The following is a 24,495-nucleotide window of genomic DNA, read 5'->3' as shown; positions in this document are numbered from 1 at the left end:
GAAACATCGAGCATCAATGAAGAAGTTACATTTGATTAAAGAATCATGATGATTAAATCATATCTCTATAAATAAATGCATCATCAACCAAATGGGACCAATTGCACTATGCTCTTGTCACTTCAAAAGAAGTTCAGCAGAATTTTTCAATCGCTGCTTTGGGCCATTTGATTTTGATTTGAAATAGACTATCCAAATCGTCATTGGACCTGCCATTTGAGCTTGTAGCCAAGTGGTGAATTATTGTCCTCAAAGTTAAGCATGATTATAAGGGCAATGGTTCGAATCCTCACGGATTCAAGCTCCCTTAATTAAAGATAATTGTGTAGAGACTTCTTATAACGTATTTCTCCCTTACGAAATACGAGTGAAATAGAGACATCCCTCCTCCGTAAGGAGTATTTGGATGGACATGTACTTCATAGAATAAAAATGTAATAATATAAATCACATACATATATCTGATTGTAAATATTAATATAATGACCTGCTGTCATAGTAATTATATATATCTATGTGTAATACAGTAACATGATGCTTAATCATTTAAAAAAAAAAAATCATCATTTGACCCTGGAGACGTAGTGTGGATAGAAATTTAAATAATGATAGCTTTTTTTTTCTTTTTTATAGATAAATTGCGCTTTAAAATATTCAAAATAAATTTCCTTCAAGGAATCCAAAAACGATTTATAAAACCCACTTTTTCTTTCTTTCTCTCTCTCTTTTTTTTTTTTGAAGAAAAATGAAAATTATTTGCAAATGTAGAAGCATTTCATTGTTTGGCAATGAGATTATGTGTGTGTGTGTATATGCGCTAATTGCAGGTGTCAGCAATGACTTTACTTGGTTCAAGATCTTTCATCGTAGCAAGAAAATGCAAAAAGGTGGGATTTTCTTTTCTTCTTTTTAACGCATACATAAGTAAATAAATATTCAGAGGACAAAATCATGTGATACAATAATTGCATGCAAATGTTAGGTTGACAGAATTTTATAAAAATAAAATTTCATACAGTTTTATTAAATAAGTTCCGCAAGCATTCCTTTAAATTTATCCTTATTACGATGAGTCGATGACACTGATTCCCTGTCATGTAACATACATGATGCAAACTGATGGTGATAAATTACCACAGAGGGTCACATGTATGCGGCCAAATAATGTTGAGACTCTAAAGAATTGATTGATAGTGACATTTAGATCGGAATAAAAATGACATATTTCACTTAACCCATGATCCAACTTTAAGGGACATCCTAATTCCACAAATTTGCAGATAAACAATGAAAACACTGACAACAATCGGCCTGAGCTGACGAGAAAAATTTTAACACTTTGATCATCAACCAACTTTTCACATATTGACTAATATGCTGCTTATGGTACATCCAGTCTCTTAACACTCACGAAAATTGAAATGGTGTTTGAAATATAAATAAAAGCCACTCAATTTCAACCAAAAAAGTCAGTAACCATCTCAACAGTCGGTCACCACAGTACAAGTTCATCACTAATTAGTAACCCCCCCGCCCCCCCCAAAAAAAAAAAAAACAAATGTAAATGCAATAGCAATCTGCATGGACACTGCAAAAGCAATAAATGGGAAATTTTCTTTATGTTTGCTCCTTTAGTCCCTGAATACATATACCATTTTTTTTCCAATATCCACCTTGGCAATGGCTATGAATTCATGTCAACATAAGAAGAAAAACAGAGATCCCCAAAGATTAATTGCTTAAAAAGTTGTTTCAAGTGGAAACACCTACATTGAAAATTGTGAATCCAGAGCACCATCCAACCGGCTGATCAAGCAAAGTTCATGAGATTTCACACCCAGCAAGAGTCCTGTCACTCAAAAACTGAGAACCATGTGTAGTCCATTACTCAGAAACATCAATCCCTTTTCGCTCCAGGTACTCCTTTGCCTCTTTTATGTCCTAAAAAACAAAATTTTACAAATTCATTAAGCACATGAATAAATCAAATCTTGATCATAGGTATTATAAAACTCGGAAGACTGCATTAACTTCCGACTAAAGGTTTTGGAGAACACAAGCAAATCTCTAAAAGCCAAATTAATAATATCAACTATTGCTAGATCTAGATCTATAGGCTTTGAAATTATTGTAAAAACAAAACTAAAGTCTGGTTGCTTTATTTATTGAAATGGGATAAAAGAATACCAGACCTTCTCCAAATTCACTAGCCTTTCTATCAATATGGTTAAAATCACTTAAAATACTCTTTCTAATGAAAGAGTCCACAATTTACTGCATTTAACATTTTTTTTTCATCCAAAATTCCCTTCCCAATGCCTGCACTGGGTTTGGAACTGGGAATGCTTCAGATCCTACAAAAAAATATCAGATATAATATCAAAAGTAGGTCAACCTCAAGGATTTGAATATCCAATCTTTTGGTTGGAAACCAAGGCCAATGTCATTGAATCCACCCATTAGTGTTCACTGCATGTAACATTTGTCACAAGTAAACTCTAAATCTCTAACAAACTTTTACATCCACCATTTTCTTATTCAGAAATAATCAATTATTATTTATATAAGAGAATCTAAACTTGAGCCTCATTCTAATAGTTGAGAAATTTAAGTAACCAATGAATTTCAGAATGCCTATGGCCTATTTAACAATACTGATCGCTGTTTCATAAAAGTAGTAACATTAGCAGAGTCAAAGGTTCAATCCCATTGCATATTTAATCACACACACCAATTCAAAAATAAATAAATAAATCAACATTATGACTATGTAGCCAAAAGAAAAGTGCTTTGGACTCCCTTCACCCATTGAACAAATTTTGTTTTGAAAGTTAAACAACTTTATGATCAAGCAAAAGCTCGGCATCCACTCGTAAAAGACATTTGACATGAGTAGCCTCATCCCAGCATGACAAGAACATGCAAAGTAAAGTACCTGCTGCAACAATAGTGCTTCTTGTGGACATGTTGGAAAATACATCAGACCAATTCCAACCATCAATAAACCATAGCATCCCAGAGACACAATAAAATAGATAGGCAGCTGGCAAAAAAGAAACAAAAGGGTAAGGTGGCTCAAATCAAATTAAAAAAAAAAAAATTACATGCACAAGCACAAATTTATGTTATGCATATTTTTATATGCTGATACGCAAATGCATACATACAAACAAAACAAGAACTTAAGAAATGTAAACTACTCACCAACCACGTATGGCTACGTGGGATGACAGATGTCTGCAAGAGACCAAACCAGAGTGCAGTTATGGCCACCAAGAGAGTCAAGATCTTTACAACATGCTTCATCGAATTTCAAATGAAAAACACCTCCAGAATCCTGATTATGTTTCAAATAACTAACATTTAGGATTTTCATTAGTGAGACCTGATGGTAAAACTGTAACATTACCAGCTAATACTTGCACCTGATATTGGAAAAGTGGTATAAAAGCAGGGAAAGTATCAAAGACTCAAGCACCAACAGTAACCCAAATGCATCCAACCACAAATGTGAATGTGCACCAATGCACCGCATTTATACCATTCAAAAAAGAAACATTTGATTACACAACCCTCATCGTTATGCGGATAAAAGCATATAGAATGAGATAGACTTTCTGAAGAACAAGCCAGTAACTGTGATTATATCCCCAAAATAAAAACTTAGAGAATATCAAACATCTTAAAAGTTGATTGATGAAGAATACATCAACACCGAATTTCAGTATGCCACTCTAAATGATAATCTGCCATCAGAAGAGATAGATCATTAATATTTCATTAAGTCATTAGGAATGAAATTCAAAGCCCTTGCGCAATATCTCAATCATCATCTGGCAGTTTAAATGCAATTTAACATCAAATCGATCTAAAGCTGCTGTCAAAACAATGTGAAATGGAGAAAAACAGATAATATGACAAATAGTGCATAATATAAAATCATATAGACTCTGCCATCAGAAGGGATTGTAAACTTAAAATTTTTTTCACAGACCCGTTGGTTTGATTTTATAGAGTTACAGGACTCAAAGCCCTTGCGCAATGTCCCACGCATCATCTGGCAGTCGAAATTACTCATTCAATTACAATAAATAACAAAAAAACTTCAAATTTCATAAATCAGATCACATTTTCATTCATCTTTCACGTCTATTAATGATAATAATAAAAAGATTTAGGGTTTAAGCAGTACTCACTGACTTCGTATATATCGCCGGTGGGACGGAGCTCCAAAATAAAAAATCAATAGAAACTAGTCAAACTACTAATAAAATGACTAATTTAACTTTGTTAGGAACACGAAATGACATAAATATCCTCGATTTGAACAGCGGATTGTGTGGGCAAAATTGTCAGATCTTCAATTCCCTGCGGATACAAGATTAATCCTGCATCCAAACGCACCTGTTACTCCCGGAAACGAAAAAAAACACTCTCCGATTTTACCTCCCGTCACAGTTTCTCTCTCTTGGCGACACTGAATCCCAATTCTCTCTCTAGAATGGGCACAATCAGCGGAAACGACGTCGAAGCGGGCTTCGCAAAGCTGCAAGGCGAGGATTTCGAGTACTACATGCAAACGTACTCCATAATCCTGGGACGAAACTCGAAAAAATCAACCGTGGACGTTGACCTATCAAGCCTGGGCGGCGGCATGAACATTTCCCGCCACCACGCCCGCATCTTCTACGACTTCACTCGCCGCCGTTTCGCCCTCGAAGTGCTTGGCAAAAACGGGTGCTTCGTCGAAGGTGTCCTCCACCTGCCGGGAAACCCTCCGGTCAAATTAGATTCGCAAGATTTGTTGCAAATTGGGGACAAAGAGTTTTATTTTCTGCTGCCTGTGAGGAGTATTTTGGGGGGCTCAGTAGGGCCGAGGCATTACGTCGGGTCGTCGGCAGTGGTTCCGCATTACGGTTATGGTGGGGCCGAGACGGGGAGGATGGTGGGCCCGGTGTCTGTTGCATCGGGGGCGGGGAAGAAAGGGAGAGGGAGAGAGTATTATGAGGAGGAGTATGAGGAGGAAGAAGAGGGGCTTAGTGGGAAGAAGCTCAGGAGAGATGGAGGAGGCTTTGAGGGCTACGGTAGCGGTTCTGGTGGCAAGTCTGGATTGACCGGAGCACTGAGTTAGCATTTTTTTTTTAATGAAATTTTTATCTTTCAATTCTATGTTGTTTCTACTTGGTGGTGTGATTTAAAATTTTAGAGTTATGGCGTGCCATGGTGCCATTTGTTGCATTAGGATCATTATTAGTTGTGCGTTTGATGAAGTTTGCAACTTTTTGAAACTTTTGTTCTAGATTCATGCATTCTACCTTGATTTCGTGATTGCTGTTTGGCATACCTGCATCTGGCATCATTGAAAGTGCTCAGTGTTTATGCATAAAAGTCCTTGGTAAATTGTTTTCTGAGCGTTATGCTTAGAGTTCCAGTTTTTGTTATAAACTAAGTTCTTATGCTATTAGCTTCTTCAGAACCGTAACCAAACCTATGCCCAAACCAAACTAGCAGTATTTTTACTTGATATTACCTATTTGTTATTTTATGCCACAAAGTACAATGCCATAGTAGTTGTAGTAGCTAAGAGTAGAGTTTGTTGTCTGGCCTTCATATCGGGTTTCAGAAGTTCTCTTCCATTCTTGGTAACCTCATCTTGTATGCGTTATTTGGAAGTTAGTCAATTTGGATTATGATTGTTCTAGTTTATTTCTTTTCATGAATTCAAGGAAGTTTCGTTCTTTCCATTGAGTATTCTTTTGTCCTACTAATTTTTGCAATGGCTTAATTTTGTTTGATGAGTTTGCTATGGAGAAGGTGCTTTTGCTTGAAATACTAATCTGCAATTTTTATCATTTTCCAGTACGTCTATGTATTTTTCAAGTAATGTGTGGGGTCTAATAAAATGCTTCCTCCTTGGCATATCATGTCCAGTTCCTGCAGAGAAGAAGGGAGAGGGAAGATCAAGGGTTGATCGTGAATCAGACAATCAGCAACTGCTGCAGTTGGAAGAAAAGGATGTGGTATCATCTGTAGCTACTGTGCTTTCAGATCTTTGTGGTCCTGGAGAATGGATGCCTATGGAGAAACTATATACTGAGGTTAGAGTTTTTTTCATTATTTTGGTTTGGGTCCATTAACTGTTAATCAATATGTAGGTGATGTTAATGGTCTTGATTGCACCATTCTGCATTATCTGCATGTTATGTTGTTGAATTATCTTTTTTGTTTGCTGAATGTCTGGAACCTGTAAACATTTGTTAGTATTATAAACCTGATGTTTTCTTGGATGCCGCTTTCAACAAATTATGCTAGCACCACTTCTTTCTGATGTGCACATTACCAGTATCTATTTCCCCACTATCTATGGTTAATGCTGGAAGCTGGGTTGCCAATTGTAATTGCTTTGGCCCTACCTTTGAAACTTTTTATTAGTAAACAGTTTGAAAGTCGGGCTTTTAAACTCTGATTTCATATGATTTTAAGGGGAAATATATCACAGGTTTGGGGCCAGTGGGCTTCTGCATTCATGCGTTTAGCGAACATTCAGTTTCTTGAGTGAGTACTTTCTAATGTAGTAGTGTGCTTTGATTTCAAAAGCATCTATCACCTTGTAGGACTGACTATATAGCATCAAATGTATGCTATTCTCTATCTTGTTTTTAGTTCTACAATTCCTAGTTGTCCAATGCTTGATTTTGCTGGTCGTTTCTTTTTTCTATTCCAAACCCCCCTGCCTGCCCCCAACACAAACACAATTGTCTCTCTTTTCTTGGTGTACTACTATTCTATGATGTTTGAACATCGGGAGTTTTATTTCTCTTATGCAGTTGGTGGAGCAGTATGGTGATGTCTGGCATCACAGTCGAGTGAGGAGATATCTCACAGCTGACGAATGGCCTGGTCCTGAATCCAAAGAAAAACCATGGTATGGCTTGCTAATGTTACTGAGAAAATACCCAGAACACTTTGTGATCAATACAAGGTCCAAGGGACGGGTAACGCTGGAGTTTGTGTCCCTGGTCTCTCTGCTTTCATAACATCACAAAGCATCAAGGAGTTCTTCCATTGAACTAGTCATCTGAGATGTGATGAAGTGGAAACATGGCATTTTTTTTAATTTTATTTTTGAGAAGGGTAGATCTTTATTATGATAAGTGTGTGGATTGTGATTCAATGCCAGCGTGTGATCTTTGGACTGCTGGTTGAAAACAAGATCTGAGTTATGTTGTTGTCATTTATGCTTTTCTTTTGACATGATTTCCTTGTAAATGATGTATATTAGTAATGGAAGTAGCAACCCGAGAAGGAATTCCCACTTTCTTTATCTTTTCTCCTCCTTTGTGTCTGGGAAGAACTGCAGTTGTCATTCAAAAGTCTTCTTCTGGTCATTGGGTGCAGAAAATAATAAGAATAATAATAATCTGCCTGTACAGAATGATTTCATTGCCTCATCTCACCAGTCAATCTAGTCTTTACATAATTACATGCCAATATCATGACTTGCTTTCGATAGTTTGCAAACGGGTTGCTATAATTGATCCATTAATTAATGTAGCTTCTTACTAGAAGCACAACCTCTTGCAAAGAGAAATTGGCTCCATGAATTGCCAACACCAGTATATTATATAATGGTACTAATAATACTAGTATTTCAATTGCAATACTGATGACCACCTAGGACGTGATTACCAAATATAAAAGCATTATGTAATCTTTTATCATGAAATATCCTTTTTGTGGAATTGAACAAAGAGGCAAGCAATCACCCTGCAATCTCTTTTTCGATTATCTTCCAATTTCTCATGGAATCCTCCTGGTGCAAAATATCAGCAGAGCCACAGAGGGGCAACCAAAACAAAGTCCCCATCAAACTTAAAAGGTCACGCCATTTGAACAAAAAAGGAGTGCCCAGAAACATTGTTTAGGTAGATATGAAAACTCTACTAAAAGACTCTACATGAAAAGAAACACATACATCAAGATTCTTCTTTTCTTAGTTTACCAAGTGCCTGCTGTGTTTGTGCATACAGTTTTTGCTCCCGAGCTTTTTTTTCAGCAAGTGCCTCCTCATCAAGTACTTGAATAGGAGACCACTCTGGCAACTTCAACCAATCACCATCTTTATGAGATTCTCTGAAGTTCCTTATTATCGGTGCTAGTCTGAGAGTAGCATAATCCACGGTTGTTCCGACAACAGCAAAGATGACTGAGTAACGCAGTGCACCACGCTGACCACCTAAAAGCCAATGAAAAAAGATTCTTACATCCACTGAAGATTGAAGGAATGTTGGCAATCTCGGAGGAGGAATGGTACAAGATAACAAAAAATCTTTGCCTCTACTGTGCTAATTTCAGATTGAATTCTAGGTATGACCCTGATGTGGCTTAGACAAATTTATGATGCTCAGTACAAAAGAAAGTTACTCAAAGCAGATGCCTTACTAGCCTGATTGGTATGGTTCTTGTAGAGATTAAGCAAGCTTACACTTCCAAAAATAGTTTTGGCCTAGAAACACATGCATGCAGAGACAGACGAGAGAGAATCACAATACTTTACCCTGAAGACGCCCAAGAAGAGCACCACTGCCGAAGCCCGCAATTGCAGAATTTACTAGATCATCAGGTTCAGTTTTCCGACTGACTCTTACAAATTCACGTGCCCCTGTCCAATCAAAGAAACAAATTTCTAATCTGAACAAATCTCTGTGAATGAAATATTCTCGTCCAACCAAATTTTGCGATCATTTGTTAGCAATTCCCTACTTATTACCAATTAGAAATTTTCATGACTAACCAAAAATCTGAAGAGATTCCATACATGAAGTTAAAACATTGTCAGTAACTAAATTTTCTAACTCTCAACTGAAACCACTTGAAGCCAAAGGTGCTGCATTTTCCTTTGGCAGCACCTTTGGCACGACTACATCAATGGCCTCAGCAGAAAGGCCTTAACTGATCCTTATTGGAGATAACCAGACAACAAAAACCCCAAATGCAACTGCGTAAGTAGGAAATCCCACATAAGAAGAGTTTTAGAGTTCAAGGTGGTGTCCAATTCAAATATGTATGGTCCCAGTACGAAGACTCCAACTTGTCAGTGCACTAACAAACACATAACTTTAGTTCCAAAGCTGGTTATACAACACCATGCAAATCTTTTCAGTGAGAAAGGATGAATTCACTAAACAACCTTGCATTGGAGCACCAAGATTCTTCAGCCTATTTCCCGCAAAGTGTATATGGCACTAGGATAACAAATCATGGATTGCATACCAAGTCATTGAGCTGGGGTATACTAAAACCCATCTTAGGAAGCAGGCTTATAGGCTCTACGGGAAGTAAACTAGAGTGGGTCAGGAAATTCTAGAAGCAGGTCGTTCGAGTCCATCTAAAAGTGAGATGGAGATAAATAAGATAGAGATAAAAATTGCAACTTCATCCAAAACTTAAGTAATAAGGTTGACCAAGAAGAGTTTGATTTGAATTTCATGCTATCTGCAGAACACTATAAATAAAGGGTCTCTGTTTATCAAAGGGGACAAAATAAAACACTCATATCAAAGAGCAGTCTCATTGTACATTTTTCTAAATAGTAATTGCTCTATTTTCCGCCCATGAACGTAGGTCAAGTGTTGAACCACAAAAATTCATATGTCGTTTATATTTATATAGTCTCACACGCACTTATTTCCTACTTGACCAGAAATCTGTGTCAGCAATATGAGTTATCATGACAACAGATGACATATGAGTAACCGTGTCACCCAAGCCTTCTTATAACATGTTCTTCGATAATCTTAACTTTTTACTGATCCTCCTCAATGCCTCTCAAGTGTATCTGCATTTCAGCATTTTAAAAACACTTCCCTCTGGAGACACAAATATATCAGGTACTTTGGATACTCTTTAGTCTACAGGATATACAAAAATCGAATGATTATATATGATTTGTCTCACTAAGTATTGATACTGTAGTTTCAAACTCAAGAAGTCGTCATGAACTTATGATCCAAGTACTAACACATATATAACCAAGCATGCTCTCACTACTATTACAAAAGTTATAACATATTTCACAAGATTGCTGGGGTAACTCGATTTCATGGAACATCAGAACATTCTTAACAAAATGCTTATACTGATGGAGAAACAAAAGATCGCAATTCAGTAAATCAGTCAACGATAACAACTACAACTAAAGAATCTGAGAATCAAAATAAAAGAAAAGAACAAACCGCAATAGCAAGCAGTGACAATGGATAAGTTAGTGGCATAAGTAGCTGAAATATTAGCAAGCCCGTGTACTTTCCGGTGCTTTGATAACAACCCAGATACTCCACCAACAAGACCTGCCCAGTAACAAAACAATAAGGGTGGATATCATTCAAAACAAACAAAACTTTAAAAGTAAATTTTTTCTTTCGTTTCAATGAAGTGCTACCTGCAAGGATAGTGGGAACGATGATGCGCTCCTTCCAGCCGTCAGATGATGATGATGCTGATGGGGCTTCCCCTTCAAGTTTCTTTGAATCGCCTTGAGACATTTGATATGCTCTCTTCCCTTTGTTTATGTTTGCGTCAATTCAATCTCCGAACTCTGAATCACACGACACAACTAACAAACGGTGCTGGGTCGGCCGGATGTTATGTGGGTCCATCATTCTTGGCGTTCAGTACTACCCAATTCTATTGGGCTTAAATACGGCCCAATTATTTTAAAGAGTCATACTTTTCTAATTTAAAAAATTAAAATTTTAACATAAATTATAATTTATTATTAATCTTGGCAGTAGCAATAACAGATATTTAAATTTGAAAAAATGGTAACATTTAATGATTTTATATTTATCATTTGATTTTACAAGATCAATGGATGAGAATTTGCGTTAAAATTCTAAGTAAAAAATATTTAGGTTAAAAGTAATCCCGCCCATTTTTAATTTCTTATTTAATTATTATGTTCCAAGAATCACTTAATTAATTATTTTATTATGCACGTAAAATATCTGTTAGGATCAAGCACCACCATCCGCTTAAAATTTATTATTGGTAAACGAGGCCAATCTTACGTCAGCATTTGCTTATAGCAATATTTTTCAATTAAAAAGGGTTGTTGCGAAGTCTAAGGATTTTTTTTTTAATCAATAGGCATTTAACTTAGTGGGAGAACAATTGTTCGAACTCCATAAAAATAATTATGAGGAGTTTAATTTTCTTCCTTAATTATGAAATAATTGAATAGAAGCAATATATCTCTTATGTAATATGAGTTATAATCTAAGCAAAAGTTTTTTTTTTATTTATTTATCTTTTATCATATCTTCTCTTTATATTGAAATCACGTGCTTATAACTAATGGGCCTTTGGCCTAAGTAGAGAAAGTTTTCTCCCTCGGAAAATGTGAGTAAAGTAAATAACTCTTAAATATTATGTCATGAGTGAAGTAAATAACTCTAAAAAATATAGAGACAATCTTCTCTCTCACGAAATACGAGTAAAGTAGACAATCTTTTAATATTACTCGAATATTATTGAGTGGAGATAATCTTTTCCCTCACAAAATGTGAGTAGAGTAGACAGCATTTGAATAATATAATTGAGTGGAAATAATATTTTTTCTCACAAAATGTGAGTAACCCTCAAATATTAGAGAGTGTTTTAAAGTAGAGACAATTTTCTCCTCATGACACCTGGAGTAGAACACCCCTTAATATTAGATGGGGTTTTAAAATGATTTAAAAATCTAGATAGTACTTTAGAAGATCAATGTTTATAACACGAGTAGTCCTAATTATATAAAAATGCTTTAAAAATCTTGGCAATGCTTCAGAAAATCAATGTACACGATACGAGGGGTCTCAGTTGTATAATCTCCCAGTTGTATAAAAATGGTTTAAAAATTTAAGCAGTGCTTTAGAAAATCAATGTACACGACACGAGGGATCCCAGTTGTACAATTTGATTATAAATACCAATTGTTATCTTCAATAATATTTGAGGGTTTAAAAATGATTTAAAGGATTTTCTATGAGAATATAGTTGATCTAGAAGACTAAGCACATGGTTCTAGAGAGTAATTCAACGTTATGGATTCAAGTACGTTTCCGCATTTTTGTTTATTAATTTTTGATGATATAACATAAATGTTCTTGGATTATATGTGATAGTAATTTTTGATGATACAACGTGAATGTTATTGGATTACAGATGATGGTTTTCAGCAAAAGATTTATTGTTCTAAATATTATTGCGTGAGTCGAGTAAACAACCCTCGAATATTTAATAAAATTTAAAAATAATTTAAAAATCTAGACGGTGCTTCCGAATATTAATGTATGCGACACGAGAGTCCCAGTTGTATAATCTGATTAGAAATACTAATTATAATCTTTGATATAATATCGGTAATAATACTGTGTATCAATATTAAAAACAAACCCCTCTTCATAAAACTCAGAAGGTAAAAATATCCTAAATTTTGAAAAAAGTACTGAGACCTTAAAATATTTCTTTATTTGTTAAATCGAATTGTACTTTGAGAGGGGTTTATTTTATTTTCTGGCAAATTTAGCCTTAAATAAAATGTACTACTTCTTGAGCGGCGTTGTTTTAACCAAGCCACTGATGCTTAAGTTTACATTGCAGAAAAGCACAGAAATAATGAGTTTCTCGAGCGCTTTAGAAGACATGGGCGGGCAGAACTCAGAAGAGAAAATAATGAGTTGGAAATGAGGGCGATCTTCCATAAACCGGAAAATTTGGGCTGAATATGTAGCTTCACTCGTTTTTGGTGTTCTAAGAATGAAGATGATTCAGAAATATTAATATCTAATATCTAATATTTTAATTCTATCGCATCAAACCTGTAAATGTCTAATTAACGGACAACACAGAGATCTCCGATGATTAGCCCTAATAGGAGCCTTTATACAAAAAAAATGGAGGCTAGTCAGCTAGAACTGAGCCGTTAGAAACTTACAATTATTCAGCCTCGATTCTTTTAAAACATAGCTTCTAAGAGGCTGATGAGTCTTGCCCTGCTTCTTCTGAAGCAGAGAAGCCGTTAACTCCTTGCTTGCTATCCCAGTCACCATCCTCTTCCAATGGAGACTCAGACCGCTTATTTGATCCTACACCAACTCGTCTTTTGTACTCTGAAATTATTGTCAAAAAGTGGAATTCATTTTAGAACATCTAACGGATGAAAACTAATAGAAGCACTGTGATTAAGCCATGAATTTTCAGAAGTTACTTTTATGAGTGATTGAACGGCGAGTGAAAGCCAAGAATTCATCCCACTTGAATTGCCTAAGTTCTTGCTTCTCCTCTTCTGAGAGCTCAAAGTTGGGCTCCCTCCCACACATGAAAGCCGCCCTGCATAGACACAGACCAACTGGCAAATTCATACATCTATTTATACATCTCACCAAATTCTTGGTGCGACTTCCATTAGCATATTTTCTGATAAAAGATTCTTACTTAGTTTTGCTTCACAAACTAAAAATTTCCCTACTATGTAACTCTGCTAGTCTGCTAGTATTTCTCAATAACAGCGTGCTTGTGCCTTCTCTAGACAAGCCACTAAGTTGGAGGCAACTTCATCCATGCATTTCAGTTCTATTATTTAATTATAATGATTGAACCTCACAATAGAGGGTCCCACACTTGGGGTTGCAGGAAATACCAGTTCTATGTTATGACCTTTGTGGCTAAAGTTTTTATGACGACAGAGACAAGGACAATGCCGACAAGCATCTGAGCCGAGGGACCTCTAACATTATGTCAATTTAGCTGATTTAGGAAGGGCCCTAAGGTTAGATGGATAGCTGAGATTTATCCAAGCCTTAAAAAAAAAAAACATTTTGGTCATGCTTTCTAAAGGTAAGTGTACCCACACTATTAGTTTAAAGTTTAGAATCAAGAATAATACTTGATTTGTCAGTAAAATAATAATAATAAAAGAACTTTGTTTTAAATTCCTGAGTAGTAGTACCAGTCTGTTATTCAAGAATTAAAAGAAAAAAACACGCATATCAGTTTACAAAACTAATAACAAAATTATAATAATCATGATAAAAAATGCAAGTCATATACGATTAAATGTGCGTTTGATGTCTGGTAAAGATTTTGCATATGCTGCATAATCTTTATGGACTATACTTCTCTGAATCACACAGCTGTAGAAAGTAATGGCAGTGCGAAACTGGTATTCAAGCACATGAATTCTATTTTTATATGATAACAATTATTATTTAATGTGCTTGGTGAAATTTAATTCATTACCTATCATACAAACGAGCAGCCTCCTCTTGTGAACCAACAGTCCCCAAGTGGATTTGTTTCTTGTCCACTTTTATTGCTGCCTGCCATTTCATATTTTTGAAGTAGACACCTCTCATTAGACACGGTTCCTGGTTTTGAATTTGCTTCCTCCTATGTCGCTTTCTGCGTTTGATAGGTAGCCCTGCGAATGGAACAAATCACAATAGCCTTTGGTCATAATGATGCAGCACAAATAGAAATCCCAACAACAATTTATTCACAGAAGTATCGACAACATTGTTCTGTGAAATAGGTTCTAATAAATATTAATTCCATTACTTTTTTTTTTCCCTAGCAAAGCAATTGGGAAAAAACAGAAAAGACACCATGGAAATGAAGATGGATTTAAAAGTATTTAAGGAACACAAAACTGAAAGGAAACTAAGACACTAACTATGCTGATGCACATCTCCTCCAAAAGAGAGAGAGAGAGAGAGAGAGAGAGAAAGAAGAAAAGAGGAACAACCACAAATCTCTAATCATCAGAAGCCGGAAAAACGAAATGATTTTACCAACTTTTGGACCACTTAGACTAACCAACAATTTCAACCAACACGTTACTCTGCTCAGAATTTTTATATTCACTAAGTCCATAAATGACACAAGATCACTCCAGATTGATTTCATTTGATTCCATTTACCACCAGACAGAAGTAAAAAACCATTTGAACAGCCAACTGGCCAAGTTGTCCATTTTCAGTTGGATTTCACTCAAAAATCACAGTTTCAGAGTCTCTGAAAGTATTTTCGTACTCATCGGAAGATGCTGCGTTTAGTTCTTTTGAGTGAGTGTGATCATTCCCTTCTTATCAGCTCTCTATGAAATCTCGATCCATGGGTGATTTATTAGAACTTCTACCAACTACTCTGATAGTTATTCAGCATGATAAAACACAGATGTTTAAGGACCCAAAAAAGAAAAAAGAAAAAAGAAAAAAGAAAAAGCCCTCATTGACTCATTCAAAGGGGATACCTCTAGATTAAAAGAATGCTTCCACACATGACAACCAAAAATCAACAATTTTATTGATAATTAGCAGTTGTTGCTTCAAAATCAATGATAAAAGTATCAGTGAATAATCTCAATGAGATTTCTCAAGAACTGGTAGTCACAGCTTTCTATTGAATGCAAGTTCAGATCGTAGTATTAACAATTTTTACTGAATTACAGTTCAATTGTACAAAGAAGCGATTTTTAGGAAAGTAATTTAGATAGCACCAACTACATACCATTTTCTTTTTGAGAACTTCAGCGACTGCTCATCAAGCATATGATGGTAATTGTGAACAATGTAAATCAGGAAAAATCATATTGTTTAGAAATAAATATGAATTTGCTTCCTCCAAGACAGACATAGAACCAGCAAAACTTTTTCCATGTTATCTAATAAATCCAAGTTCCAGAACATATCAAATATTAAAGGTATTTGTAAAGGCAGATGCCAATGAATCTGCATATGGTTATAATTAATTCACACAGGAAAAAAATTCCTGACAAACCTGAAAATGAAGGAAAATGCTGCTCATTTTCAACATGCTGCTCTTTTGGTTTTTTACTCCGCTGTTCTGGAGAGCTTGCACCAGACACATTGGATGATGCAGGTCCTTCTTTTTCAACAGCTATCTGGGAAATACCATTTAATAATACAATCATAAGCATAAATTATGGAATTGAACCACAAAATTTGCAAGAGTTGCAACTTACTACTTATCTTTTACATAATCCAACTACATAAAATCATGCATCAGAACTCGTTAATGCATTCATTATGTAGAACATGCACTAAGTTAATATGTTTCCATCACATATTAATTAAATCAAACTCATGGAACAGAAAATGATGGGAGTATAGGATCTAGAAATAATTTTTCATGTACATACGCTATTTTACTTTCTGAGTAAAAGGTACTAGAAATCAAGAGCACAGTTGGCCTACATGCCAAGTTCACAGGCACTGCCAGACCTTTGGGATTGACAAATTATACAAGCTCTGTAATTCCGGCGGTAAGAAACCAGGTTACAAAGATGGAGGTTTTTGAACAGAAGGGATATCCCAGACTGCAATTGATTGACCAAGTGTCAATTGATAGGGAACTCATCATATCCTTTCACTCGTACTAAATCAGAGAGACATTTGATCACCCCTCCTCCAAATTGACAGGGGTACCCAAGATGGAAATGTACATGTATAGGAGAGGAGAGCAAAGTCTTCACTGTCTCTAACTCTCCTATATTCTTTTAGTGAAGAAATATACATTTTTTTTGCTAAGATCAAATGTGGTGTGTGCGAAAATTCTACCTGGCTTAGTTTTATCCATAGTTAGATATCTTAACTTACTTCCACATAAAATTGCCACATTATGCTACTATGATACACAACTACATATAAACACACAAACAAGAATGAAATGTAAATCATCTTCACAGAACAATGCATTTACATCATTTAAAACATGTTCAATTGTATAAAGTGAGTTGGTGATCACCAAATAATTTGAAATATTAAGCTTTGGGCATTTCTCTGCAGAGAGTGGTTTCCTATAATTTGGGAGAAGGCCCTCCTCTGTCGCTAATGATATAACCACATATCTAAACGAAAGAAAAAGATTTTCATTATCTAAGACTGGATTTAAGCAACTTCATAATCCTAGTGTGTTCTGTTTTTCTTTTCTAGACAGCACCACTGATCAATTCTTAAACCCCATACCATCACATTTAGAGATGCTTCAAATTTTGTGCAATGAAGGTAGTGACAAGTAGCTATATGAGCTAAGAAAAAGCACAAATACTATGATTTTAAAAAACTTCCATCTCCACTAAAGAAGAAGAAAATATTCAAAAATGCAAAATTCATACAAAATGGAGAAATATCTAATTAAAATCCCTCCATACCCCTCTTTGCAGGCTGACATTATCCAATGAACTAGGACGCAGACTGATAGGTCTGATATTTTGGGTTGAATTCTCTGGAGCATTACCATTTTCAGAAGTCCTAGGAAGAGGAGCCACAAAAGAACTTTTTCCTGCAAAGTCACACCAAATTTGGTGATCACTATAATTCTCACATGACATAGAACCCCTATAAGAAAAGTGATAAACAAATTTCGTATATTATAATTTATCTTCTTGCAAACTGCTAATAAGGCAGAACTGAAAAAAATAAACAACTAAAAGCATGGCGCTTTTGTTTCAACTGATGCTTACCAGAGCAGAGTCCCAGGAGCTTGCGCCTTCGTAAACTCACCATGATGGATCCAAATATTGCTAACAATGCACAATGACCTAGTTGGTGTCTCTTCCCATATACCGTTGGCTTCTAGGATCACCAAAAACAGATTAAACAGAGAATGCCTAAGAATCTGAATTCCTATTGGGAAAAAATTATAAATTAAAACTACTATTGGATTAAAAAAAAAAAAAGCAATCTGAACAGTAACAGTAATATACTTAAATGAAAATAGGATGGCAGTCAATAATTGAAAAATGAACATGAAGAAAAGCAAAAACAGAATGCTATCAGACAAGGAAAACAGCATCAAAAGATATACATCTTTTCAAGTAATTTGATTAAAAGGAAAACTTCAGTGACAAAAAATAATATTTAGGCAAATATAATTTGAACCATTAGTTACTTGGAGCAGCAATTTGAGCTCACTGCAAGTATAACAGGATGAAAGCATGTAATTTCCTATGGAGAAGCAAACTAAACTGCACAAAGGAGGAATAGCAAATTTTTATGAAGCAAGAAAGTTCCCTTGCGTCAATTGACCACTAACCATCAAAACTCCTACAATGTGAGCTAATGACCAGCTTTTTTTAAAACAAATATATCTCCAGCTAAAATTAACCCAATAGTTATGGTTGTTAGCTAGCTCCAGTTACCAAGTAAAGCAACTAAAGAACTCTTCAAAAAAAAAAAAAAAAAAAAATCATGAGCAAAATACTACTTATAGGTGCCGCTAAATACGAGCTAAAATCAAATAGCGGACTCCTGCTTAGATTGTATAAACAACTTAAAACCAAAATGAGTAAACAAACGTCATCATTGATACCAAGACAGGGTGACAAAGTTAAATGAAAGGAAAATAAGTACAAAAATTGTTTACAAGCAGCATAAAGTAAACCGGAATAACCCATATTCACCGAGTAGAGGTTACTAAAATTTCCCAAAAGCGATTCTTGAAAAGAATTATAAAGTCTCTCTTCATCGTGAATAAGTCAACCTTACCCACCAACCCACCACCTTTCATAAACAAAGAAAGAGACAAACCCCAAAACCACAAGATCAAAAGAGACCACACAACCGAAAGGAAATAAAAAACAAAAAACAAAAAACAAAACCAGCTTTGCACATAAACCCAGTAGAGAATAATGAATGCCCATTACTCAAAAAGAGAAAAGGGAGGCGGCAAAACCAGCCATTACAAAGAGAGAACATAAGTCATTTTGCTTGTATTGTACCTGCTGACCCTGGTGGTTTAGAGAGCGTAAAAACCGAGGGGGGGAGAGAGAGAGAGAGACAGGAGAGGATTAGGATTACGGAAAGGGGAAGGTGGCTAAAGCTTTGTATGTTTTAAATGAGAGATTTGTGACTTGTGTTGTGTTGTGTGGGTGGCTGGCTGGCTGGCTCGCTCACTCAGGCTTAAAACTTAAAAAGTCATGCATCTACCACCTTTTGTTTTTGTAATTTTTATACAATATATCTTGTTCTTGCCATTCTTATGAGAAGGTGGCTGTGCCTTTGTTTTGTTATGATATATTGTGCTCATGCTTTAATTTGCTATTGGGACAGGGAGATAGATAATAGAGACCTAGAGATAGTGTGAGAGACAGACCCATTCATCTTAAGAGAAAGACTTAGTAGAGGGGGTTGAATGAGAATTCAGAGAAGGGGGAACGTATGCTTCTATCATCTACGTTGTTCTCTTCCTTGATGAATTCCCTTTATTGCCCTTGTATCCCTTTCCTATTACCCAAAAGTCCACCTTCCGATAGGTTTCTTTTGGTATGCATTTTATTTACTTTAATGCCCTTTTGAATTTGCGAAAACGGACAGAGAATCAAGTACGACTAGCTAAAAAAAATATCGATCACTAAATTCAAGGTTCACATGATAAAACGATGCGGATAAAAAGAAAAAGTAAAAGATAGAGAGATTTCAATATTCATAGTAATGCTATAAACTTAGGTAACTTCCCACCATTGAAAGGGAGAATGGAATAATAAATAATTTAATAAAATTAATTATTAATAAATGAGTGTTATATTAAATTTTGAGATGTTACTTGAGAATAGTATTGCTTATATGTTTATTTATGTTCAATTATGTGATTTACTAACTCTTTTTTCGTATCAAATAATCAATGTCATAATACTATAATTAAACTTTAAAAATTTTATATGCTTATTTAGTGCTAATCATTGTTTAGTGCAATTGTTTATGTTGTTTACGATGCAATAAAATGTTTGATGATGATTATTTTAGGGGCAGATTATTTTAATTCGTGTTGGTGTTTAGATGGGTTGTGGTTGAATATTTAGTAAGTAAAATATAAAATAAAATGCAATTCTAGGTAATCTTCCAAAATCATACTTTGTCATAATAATGAATGAATGATGTGATTTTGTTTTTCAAGAATGGATACAAGTGGTTTGGTGTGAGTGGGGAGTAAATTTAATTCCATTCATTCTATGTTTGAAATTAAAAATAAAAAAACAAGCAAAATGTGTGGTAATATTTTTTTTTAATTATTGTGAAAACGTGAAAAGTTTATTTATTCATTTATTTTCGAATAAGCAATATATGTTAAATTTATCTTTTATTTGTATTAGTTTTATTATAACTATTATATAATATTTTCATAATTGAGATACATAATTTGTATTTAAAATAATATGTAATGAGCTCGTTTTGATTAATATACTCTTAAAAACATTAAAAATAAAAATAATATTCTTTTTTATTTAAGAAGATATTTAGGTACTCACATGTTTAACCTATGCGCCTTATTAGTGTAATAGGATTAATTATTTAAGTAAATTCTCGTAAACTAATTAGCATCACATGTATTGTTGTCTTCAAAACTCAATGACACGAGTCAAGGTTTTAATTGAGTAAGAAAAGACCTTTTTTTTTTAACTATTTTTACTAAATATATCAAGTTATTTAGTAAGAAAAGGTATTGAAACTTAACAATGATGTGCACTTTCCTGAAAATCAAATTAAAGTGAGATTTAGTCAATGCTCAAATGTTCCATCAAGATCTTGAGCTTTTTTTTTTTTTTTTTTAATGTTTGCTATAGCTGAACAAAATAATAAGGCCATAAACTTATCCGTAATTACACTATGTAATTTATGTTGAAAAGCTTTGAAGCAAATCATTTTGACAATTTCAACGCCATCTGTAAAAGATGTTTACTGGCTAAACAAAGCTTTGTTTTCTTCTTTCTTTTAAATTTTTCTTAAATATTGCAAAAAAACAAAGAGGGCAGTTCTGTAAAATGACATTTCGTTTCCATGGACGTAATCACGCGTTTACATGAGGGACAGAACGGGTATAACAAGAATTGTGGAGGATAGTCAAAGCGCTCGAGAGTTGAGTTATAAATAGGTTGGTTAGGGAGAGGACTTGAGAGGGAGCCCATGGCACCGACGAAGTTCTGATTGGCTGGGCGGCCTGTCATATATATGCTTCTCTGGATAACGTCCCGCCAACCTCAACCCTAAACCTCATTTCCTTTTTCTCAAATTTACCTTATTAACCCTCGCGCCCTCCATCTCCTTATCATCAACAATTATACAATTTTTTTAGTCAATCTTTAAAATTAAGCTGCGATTCTAATCTTTATAAAGTGAATGAAACTTATTCGTTTATTCTTCAAATATTCTGCTTGAATGGTAAATTTTAATCACATTGAAATGTGTTTTTATTTATTTAAAATAAAACGTAATATGTATATATATTTTCACTTTTCCATAAAATATATACATATGAGAAAATATCAATCAAGTGTAGTAAGAATATTCTCTTCATCAAATTGAGTGGGTTTGAGTCTAATCCTCCTCCCATAATTAGATAAAGATAGATTTTCTCTCTTATATGTGTGTAGACTCCATAATAATATTGATTTTCGTTAGTCCCCATCATTTTTTCCTATCGTTTATATTAGTAAACCATATAAATGTATTTGGAGTTACTTTAAAGTAGAGTACAAATTCACAACTACACACATAAAGTGATAAATAATAAAAAAAATTATTATAATTTTATTATTATGATTATGAAAAAAATACTCTATTTTAGTGCGGTTTCAAAATAACATATCCTACCAAAATAATAAATGAAAAAAGGGAAACAATGACAGAAAAAGGGTGCAATAATAGTAAAAGTACCCTCTACGGGAAGGGAAAAGGTGGGCATTAATTCATTTTTAATATGTGGTATGGTGGCGCACAAGTCATGAAAACGACACACATCACCAGTCAGTCCCAAAATCAGTAGCCAAGGCCAATTACCAATTTTTCCCTTCTTCTTTTCTATAATATATATATATATATATATGTGTATGTATATATATATACACACACTATTGCATGCCGTGAGCCCGTGACAGCTGAACTTTGTGAAGTGGGAAATCGCTTTGCTTTTCTTTGCTTTGAGGGAATTTTGACGTAATGTATCCGTCCACACGCGTCTTATTGTGCACGTGCGAACCGAAAGTAGCCGCAGGATCATTTGACGTTTGTTCTGAGAAATTGTGGTACGGTCAGAAATTCCTTGGTTGGAGACTGAGACGCGTTGCGTTTTGGCCCCATCTGAGTGCATGCTAATTGGATAGCAGATTGACACCGTTGAACGGTATTCACGTCATTTTCACAGTCTACCGACGGCTAAGATTTTAACAAAGTTGAGAATTACGAGCATTGGCGTTTTAAGAATATTCTGTTAAGGTCAAGGACGTAAACGTTCTCCGAGAAATCCGAATTTCGTTAATCACTTTCTTCAGTGGGCTTTTAAAATATGGGCCTAGATAAGCGAGGAGCCCAATCAACAGCCCGTCACGAAGAAGTGAAGTGTCTAATCCGACGGTATAAAAGCGGTGTCTTGGGCAGGATAGTACTCAAATTAAAACGAAAACGGAACTAGGGTTTCTTTTTCCGATACAGGAATCCTACGGTGATAATTCATAATCAACAATGATCTACGACGTGAACTCTCCTCTCTTCCGTTCCTTCCTCAGCCAGAAGGGCGGCGCTTCTGACAAGAGGTATTTTATTTATTTATTGTTTATTTTAATCGCTATTATTGTTTATAGTGATATATTTTTCTATGGTCTTCAAGGGATTTTTTTTTTTTTAATTTAGATTTTATTTTGTGTTATTAAGGCCTGGAGATTTCATTTGAAATTTTTGAATAATTGGGATGGTCTGATTGTTTGAGAGTGATAGGTTTCGTATTAGTTATACTAGATTGAGTTATTTGAACTCTTGCTCCAAGCATACCGTGAATGATTTGTTTGCAATTCAAGTTTTTGGAAGCTATTTTCAGGTTGATTTAATTGACACAAGAGTCAGCATTTCACTTATTAACATTTGGAAATTTTGAGGAAAAAAAAAAAAAAGAGAGAGGGAGAAGTTTGAACTCTGGTGGGTGTAACTTATACACATGGTAGGTCATTGTGAAAACTTGTGTGTGAGGTGTTTCCTCTTTCGAGCTTGCTACAATGATGGAGAGGTAACTGATATATGGGACCGGGACGAAAGTTTGCCAGAAACCTTTTCATCGTAATTTGTGGATAAACTATGATAAACGAGTAGAACCTTAGAATGGCAGAAAGTCTTGCTTCACCTTGGTGAAATCTTGTCATATAATCATCTGATAGCTTACAATTGGTTTCATGCAACTAAGACCTTGTCATGTTTAACACAAATTGTATTGCGTGTGTTGATTTTAGATTATTCTGATTATTCCAATAGGTTTGATCTGTACATTAATAAGTCTTGTATAATCATTGAGAATAGATTTGATTAGTCTGTCAACCTTACAAATTTATCTTGGACATGTTTTGTGTATGTTTGGATTATTGGTTGTTATTTTATCATTGAAATGATTCTAACAAATATTTATGGCACTAAGTAGATTGTGAAACTGGCCAATTTCTTAGGTTGTTCTTAACTGTAGTTCTTACTTGTCATATGCTGCATCATCTTCATTGATTCTGATGCAGTCCTTCCCCGCCACCCTCTTTCTCTTCCTGCTGCTGCTTTGTCTGCAAGAATATTTGTCGTCTTGGTCTTATTTACTATGACTTTTCAATTTATTATGACTTTTCAATTCTGAATATGGAGAGAGTATGCCTGCAACGTTGTTTGATTGATCTGTAATTTGTTAATTGCAGCAGGGTCTATTAATCCACCTGCTCTGATTTGTTAAAATTTGTTTTCAAGTTCATGTATTAACATGCTTCTAGGCATACTGCATAATAACATTTGCTTGGTATTGCAGGAAAATGGAAGAGCAAAGGCCAAAAGAACAAAGACCCAAAACAAATGAGAACAAGCCTGTCATGACAGAGTGAGAGTTGCGTTTTGCTTGTAATGCTTCAGTGATGAGATAGAAGTAGTACGGTTCAGTGGTCACAGTCATCCAAATGTAACTGATTCTGATTTTCCTTGGTTTATGGGTTTGTAGTGGTCTGTGTTTGGATTTGGATGTTTCTTGTGGAACAAAAAATGTTTGGTAGTGCTATTATGCATTTAATATATTATTAAGGAAGCAGTGGTGTTGTATGTTATCTATGTGAGACCATTGTTTTTTTTTTTTTTTAAATTTAAATTTAACACTGGCCAGCATCATAAAGATGTCACGTTTACAATTGGAGCAATTTGATAGGAATTCTTTAGGTCATTTTTCCAATATTGGAATGGCAATATCATAAAGATGTGTTTGTATGGTTTATTATTGAGGCTTGAGCTGCCTTACTGAGTAATTTAATTTTACAAAGAAAAAATTTCCTCCTGAAATGTGGAGAAGGTCCTCTGTCAAATCCAACATGTTGAATTCATGATTTTGCTTTTTATAAGCAGGTTACCTGCCCCTCCCGCCTTTGGTATAAGGGAATGAGCAGCCCATGGATTCTTGGCACCTTTCTAACGAGCAGGTGTGAGATGC

General features: G+C 34.9%; 5 protein-coding genes across 12 annotated transcripts; 2 read left to right on the top strand and 3 right to left on the bottom strand.

Annotated features, from left to right (window-relative positions):
- Positions 1-1,544: 1,544 nt before the first annotated feature.
- On the bottom strand, positions 1,545-4,306 carry LOC18046389 (dolichol-phosphate mannose synthase subunit 3). 3 transcript variants are annotated; one of them, XM_024188341.1, is made up of 4 exons: positions 4,197-4,306; positions 3,205-3,356; positions 2,936-3,043; positions 1,545-1,941 (listed from the first exon to the last, which is right to left on the bottom strand). In XM_024188341.1, the coding sequence occupies exons 2-4, from the start codon at positions 3,304-3,306 to the stop codon at positions 1,885-1,887; spliced, it is 267 nt and encodes an 88-aa protein (XP_024044109.1). In that variant the 5' UTR covers positions 3,307-3,356; positions 4,197-4,306; the 3' UTR covers positions 1,545-1,884. The 3 variants fall into 3 exon arrangements, with proteins under 3 accessions (XP_024044109.1, XP_006443562.1, XP_024044110.1); XM_006443499.2 differs by having other exon boundaries at positions 3,205-3,337; XM_024188342.1 differs by having other exon boundaries at positions 3,205-3,337; positions 4,201-4,306.
- Positions 4,307-4,350: 44 nt separating this feature from the next.
- LOC18049187 (FHA domain-containing protein FHA2) lies at positions 4,351-7,324 on the top strand. Its single transcript, XM_006443498.2, has 3 exons — positions 4,351-5,126; positions 5,932-6,098; positions 6,828-7,324. The coding sequence occupies exons 1-3, from the start codon at positions 4,502-4,504 to the stop codon at positions 7,035-7,037; spliced, it is 1,002 nt and encodes a 333-aa protein (XP_006443561.1). The 5' UTR covers positions 4,351-4,501; the 3' UTR covers positions 7,038-7,324.
- A 418-nt stretch (positions 7,325-7,742) lies between these two features.
- On the bottom strand, positions 7,743-10,604 carry LOC18049186. Of its 2 annotated transcripts, XM_006443497.2 has the most exons (4): positions 10,442-10,598; positions 10,236-10,349; positions 8,558-8,662; positions 7,743-8,236 (listed from the first exon to the last, which is right to left on the bottom strand). In XM_006443497.2, exons 1-4 carry the CDS (start codon positions 10,542-10,544, stop codon positions 7,977-7,979), a joined length of 582 nt encoding a protein of 193 aa, XP_006443560.1. In that variant the 5' UTR covers positions 10,545-10,598; the 3' UTR covers positions 7,743-7,976. The 2 variants fall into 2 exon arrangements, with proteins under 2 accessions (XP_006443560.1, XP_024045512.1); XM_024189744.1 differs by lacking the exon at positions 8,558-8,662 and having other exon boundaries at positions 10,442-10,604.
- Positions 10,605-12,718: 2,114 nt separating this feature from the next.
- LOC18049185 (ethylene-responsive transcription factor-like protein At4g13040) lies at positions 12,719-19,220 on the bottom strand. 5 transcript variants are annotated; one of them, XM_024189170.1, is made up of 7 exons: positions 18,785-19,220; positions 17,528-17,690; positions 17,216-17,402; positions 15,823-15,946; positions 14,284-14,464; positions 13,253-13,374; positions 12,719-13,154 (listed from the first exon to the last, which is right to left on the bottom strand). In XM_024189170.1, exons 3-7 carry the CDS (start codon positions 17,393-17,395, stop codon positions 13,015-13,017), a joined length of 747 nt encoding a protein of 248 aa, XP_024044938.1. In that variant the 5' UTR covers positions 17,396-17,402; positions 17,528-17,690; positions 18,785-19,220; the 3' UTR covers positions 12,719-13,014. The 5 variants fall into 5 exon arrangements, with proteins under 5 accessions (XP_024044938.1, XP_006443556.1, XP_006443557.1 ...); XM_006443493.2 differs by having other exon boundaries at positions 17,216-17,346; positions 18,785-19,218; XM_006443494.2 differs by having other exon boundaries at positions 17,216-17,346; positions 17,528-17,639; positions 18,785-19,218.
- A 3,206-nt stretch (positions 19,221-22,426) lies between these two features.
- Positions 22,427-24,118, top strand: LOC112099528 (wound-induced basic protein). The gene is made up of 2 exons (XM_024186901.1): positions 22,427-22,591; positions 23,830-24,118. The coding sequence occupies exons 1-2, from the start codon at positions 22,521-22,523 to the stop codon at positions 23,900-23,902; spliced, it is 144 nt and encodes a 47-aa protein (XP_024042669.1). The 5' UTR covers positions 22,427-22,520; the 3' UTR covers positions 23,903-24,118.
- The last annotated feature ends 377 nt before the right edge of the window (positions 24,119-24,495 follow it).

The sequence above is a fragment of the Citrus clementina genome, unplaced genomic scaffold (genome assembly GCF_000493195.1).
Source record: "Citrus clementina cultivar Clemenules unplaced genomic scaffold, Citrus_clementina_v1.0 scaffold_3, whole genome shotgun sequence".
Lineage (NCBI taxonomy): Eukaryota > Viridiplantae > Streptophyta > Magnoliopsida > Sapindales > Rutaceae > Citrus > Citrus x clementina.
This window is presented reverse-complemented; position numbering and strand designations above follow the sequence as displayed.

Excerpts from the sequence above, each read along its gene's own strand:
- LOC112099528 (XM_024186901.1), top strand. The coding sequence starts at position 22,521 with ATGATCTACGACGTGAACTCTCCTCTCTTCCGTTCCTTCCTCAGCCAG. Across the intron at positions 22,592-23,829 it reads GGCGGCGCTTCTGACAAGAG|GAAAATGGAAGAGCAAAGGC; the intron begins GTATTTTATTTA and ends TTGGTATTGCAG.
- LOC18049186 (XM_006443497.2), bottom strand. The coding sequence starts at position 10,544 with ATGTCTCAAGGCGATTCAAAGAAACTTGAAGGGGAAGCCCCATCAGCA. Across the intron at positions 10,350-10,441 it reads CGTTCCCACTATCCTTGCAG|GTCTTGTTGGTGGAGTATCT; the intron begins GTAGCACTTCAT and ends GTTACTGGGCAG. Across the intron at positions 8,237-8,557 it reads TCTTCTTGGGCGTCTTCAGG|GTGGTCAGCGTGGTGCACTG; the intron begins GTAAAGTATTGT and ends ATTGGCTTTTAG.
- LOC18046389 (XM_024188341.1), bottom strand. The coding sequence starts at position 3,306 with ATGAAGCATGTTGTAAAGATCTTGACTCTCTTGGTGGCCATAACTGCA. Across the intron at positions 3,044-3,204 it reads CACGTAGCCATACGTGGTTG|CTGCCTATCTATTTTATTGT; the intron begins GTGAGTAGTTTA and ends CTTTTTTGCCAG. Across the intron at positions 1,942-2,935 it reads AAGCACTATTGTTGCAGCAG|GACATAAAAGAGGCAAAGGA; the intron begins GTACTTTACTTT and ends TTTGTTTTTTAG.
- LOC18049185 (XM_024189169.1), bottom strand. Across the intron at positions 17,347-17,527 it reads GCTCCTGGGACTCTGCTCTG|GAAAAAGTTCTTTTGTGGCT; the intron begins GTAAGCATCAGT and ends GTGACTTTGCAG. Across the intron at positions 13,155-13,252 it reads CCGTTCAATCACTCATAAAA|AGTACAAAAGACGAGTTGGT; the intron begins GTAACTTCTGAA and ends CAATAATTTCAG.
- LOC18049187 (XM_006443498.2), top strand. The coding sequence starts at position 4,502 with ATGGGCACAATCAGCGGAAACGACGTCGAAGCGGGCTTCGCAAAGCTG. Across the intron at positions 5,127-5,931 it reads TGGATTGACCGGAGCACTGA|TTCCTGCAGAGAAGAAGGGA; the intron begins GTTAGCATTTTT and ends TATCATGTCCAG. Across the intron at positions 6,099-6,827 it reads TGGAGAAACTATATACTGAG|TTGGTGGAGCAGTATGGTGA; the intron begins GTTAGAGTTTTT and ends TCTCTTATGCAG.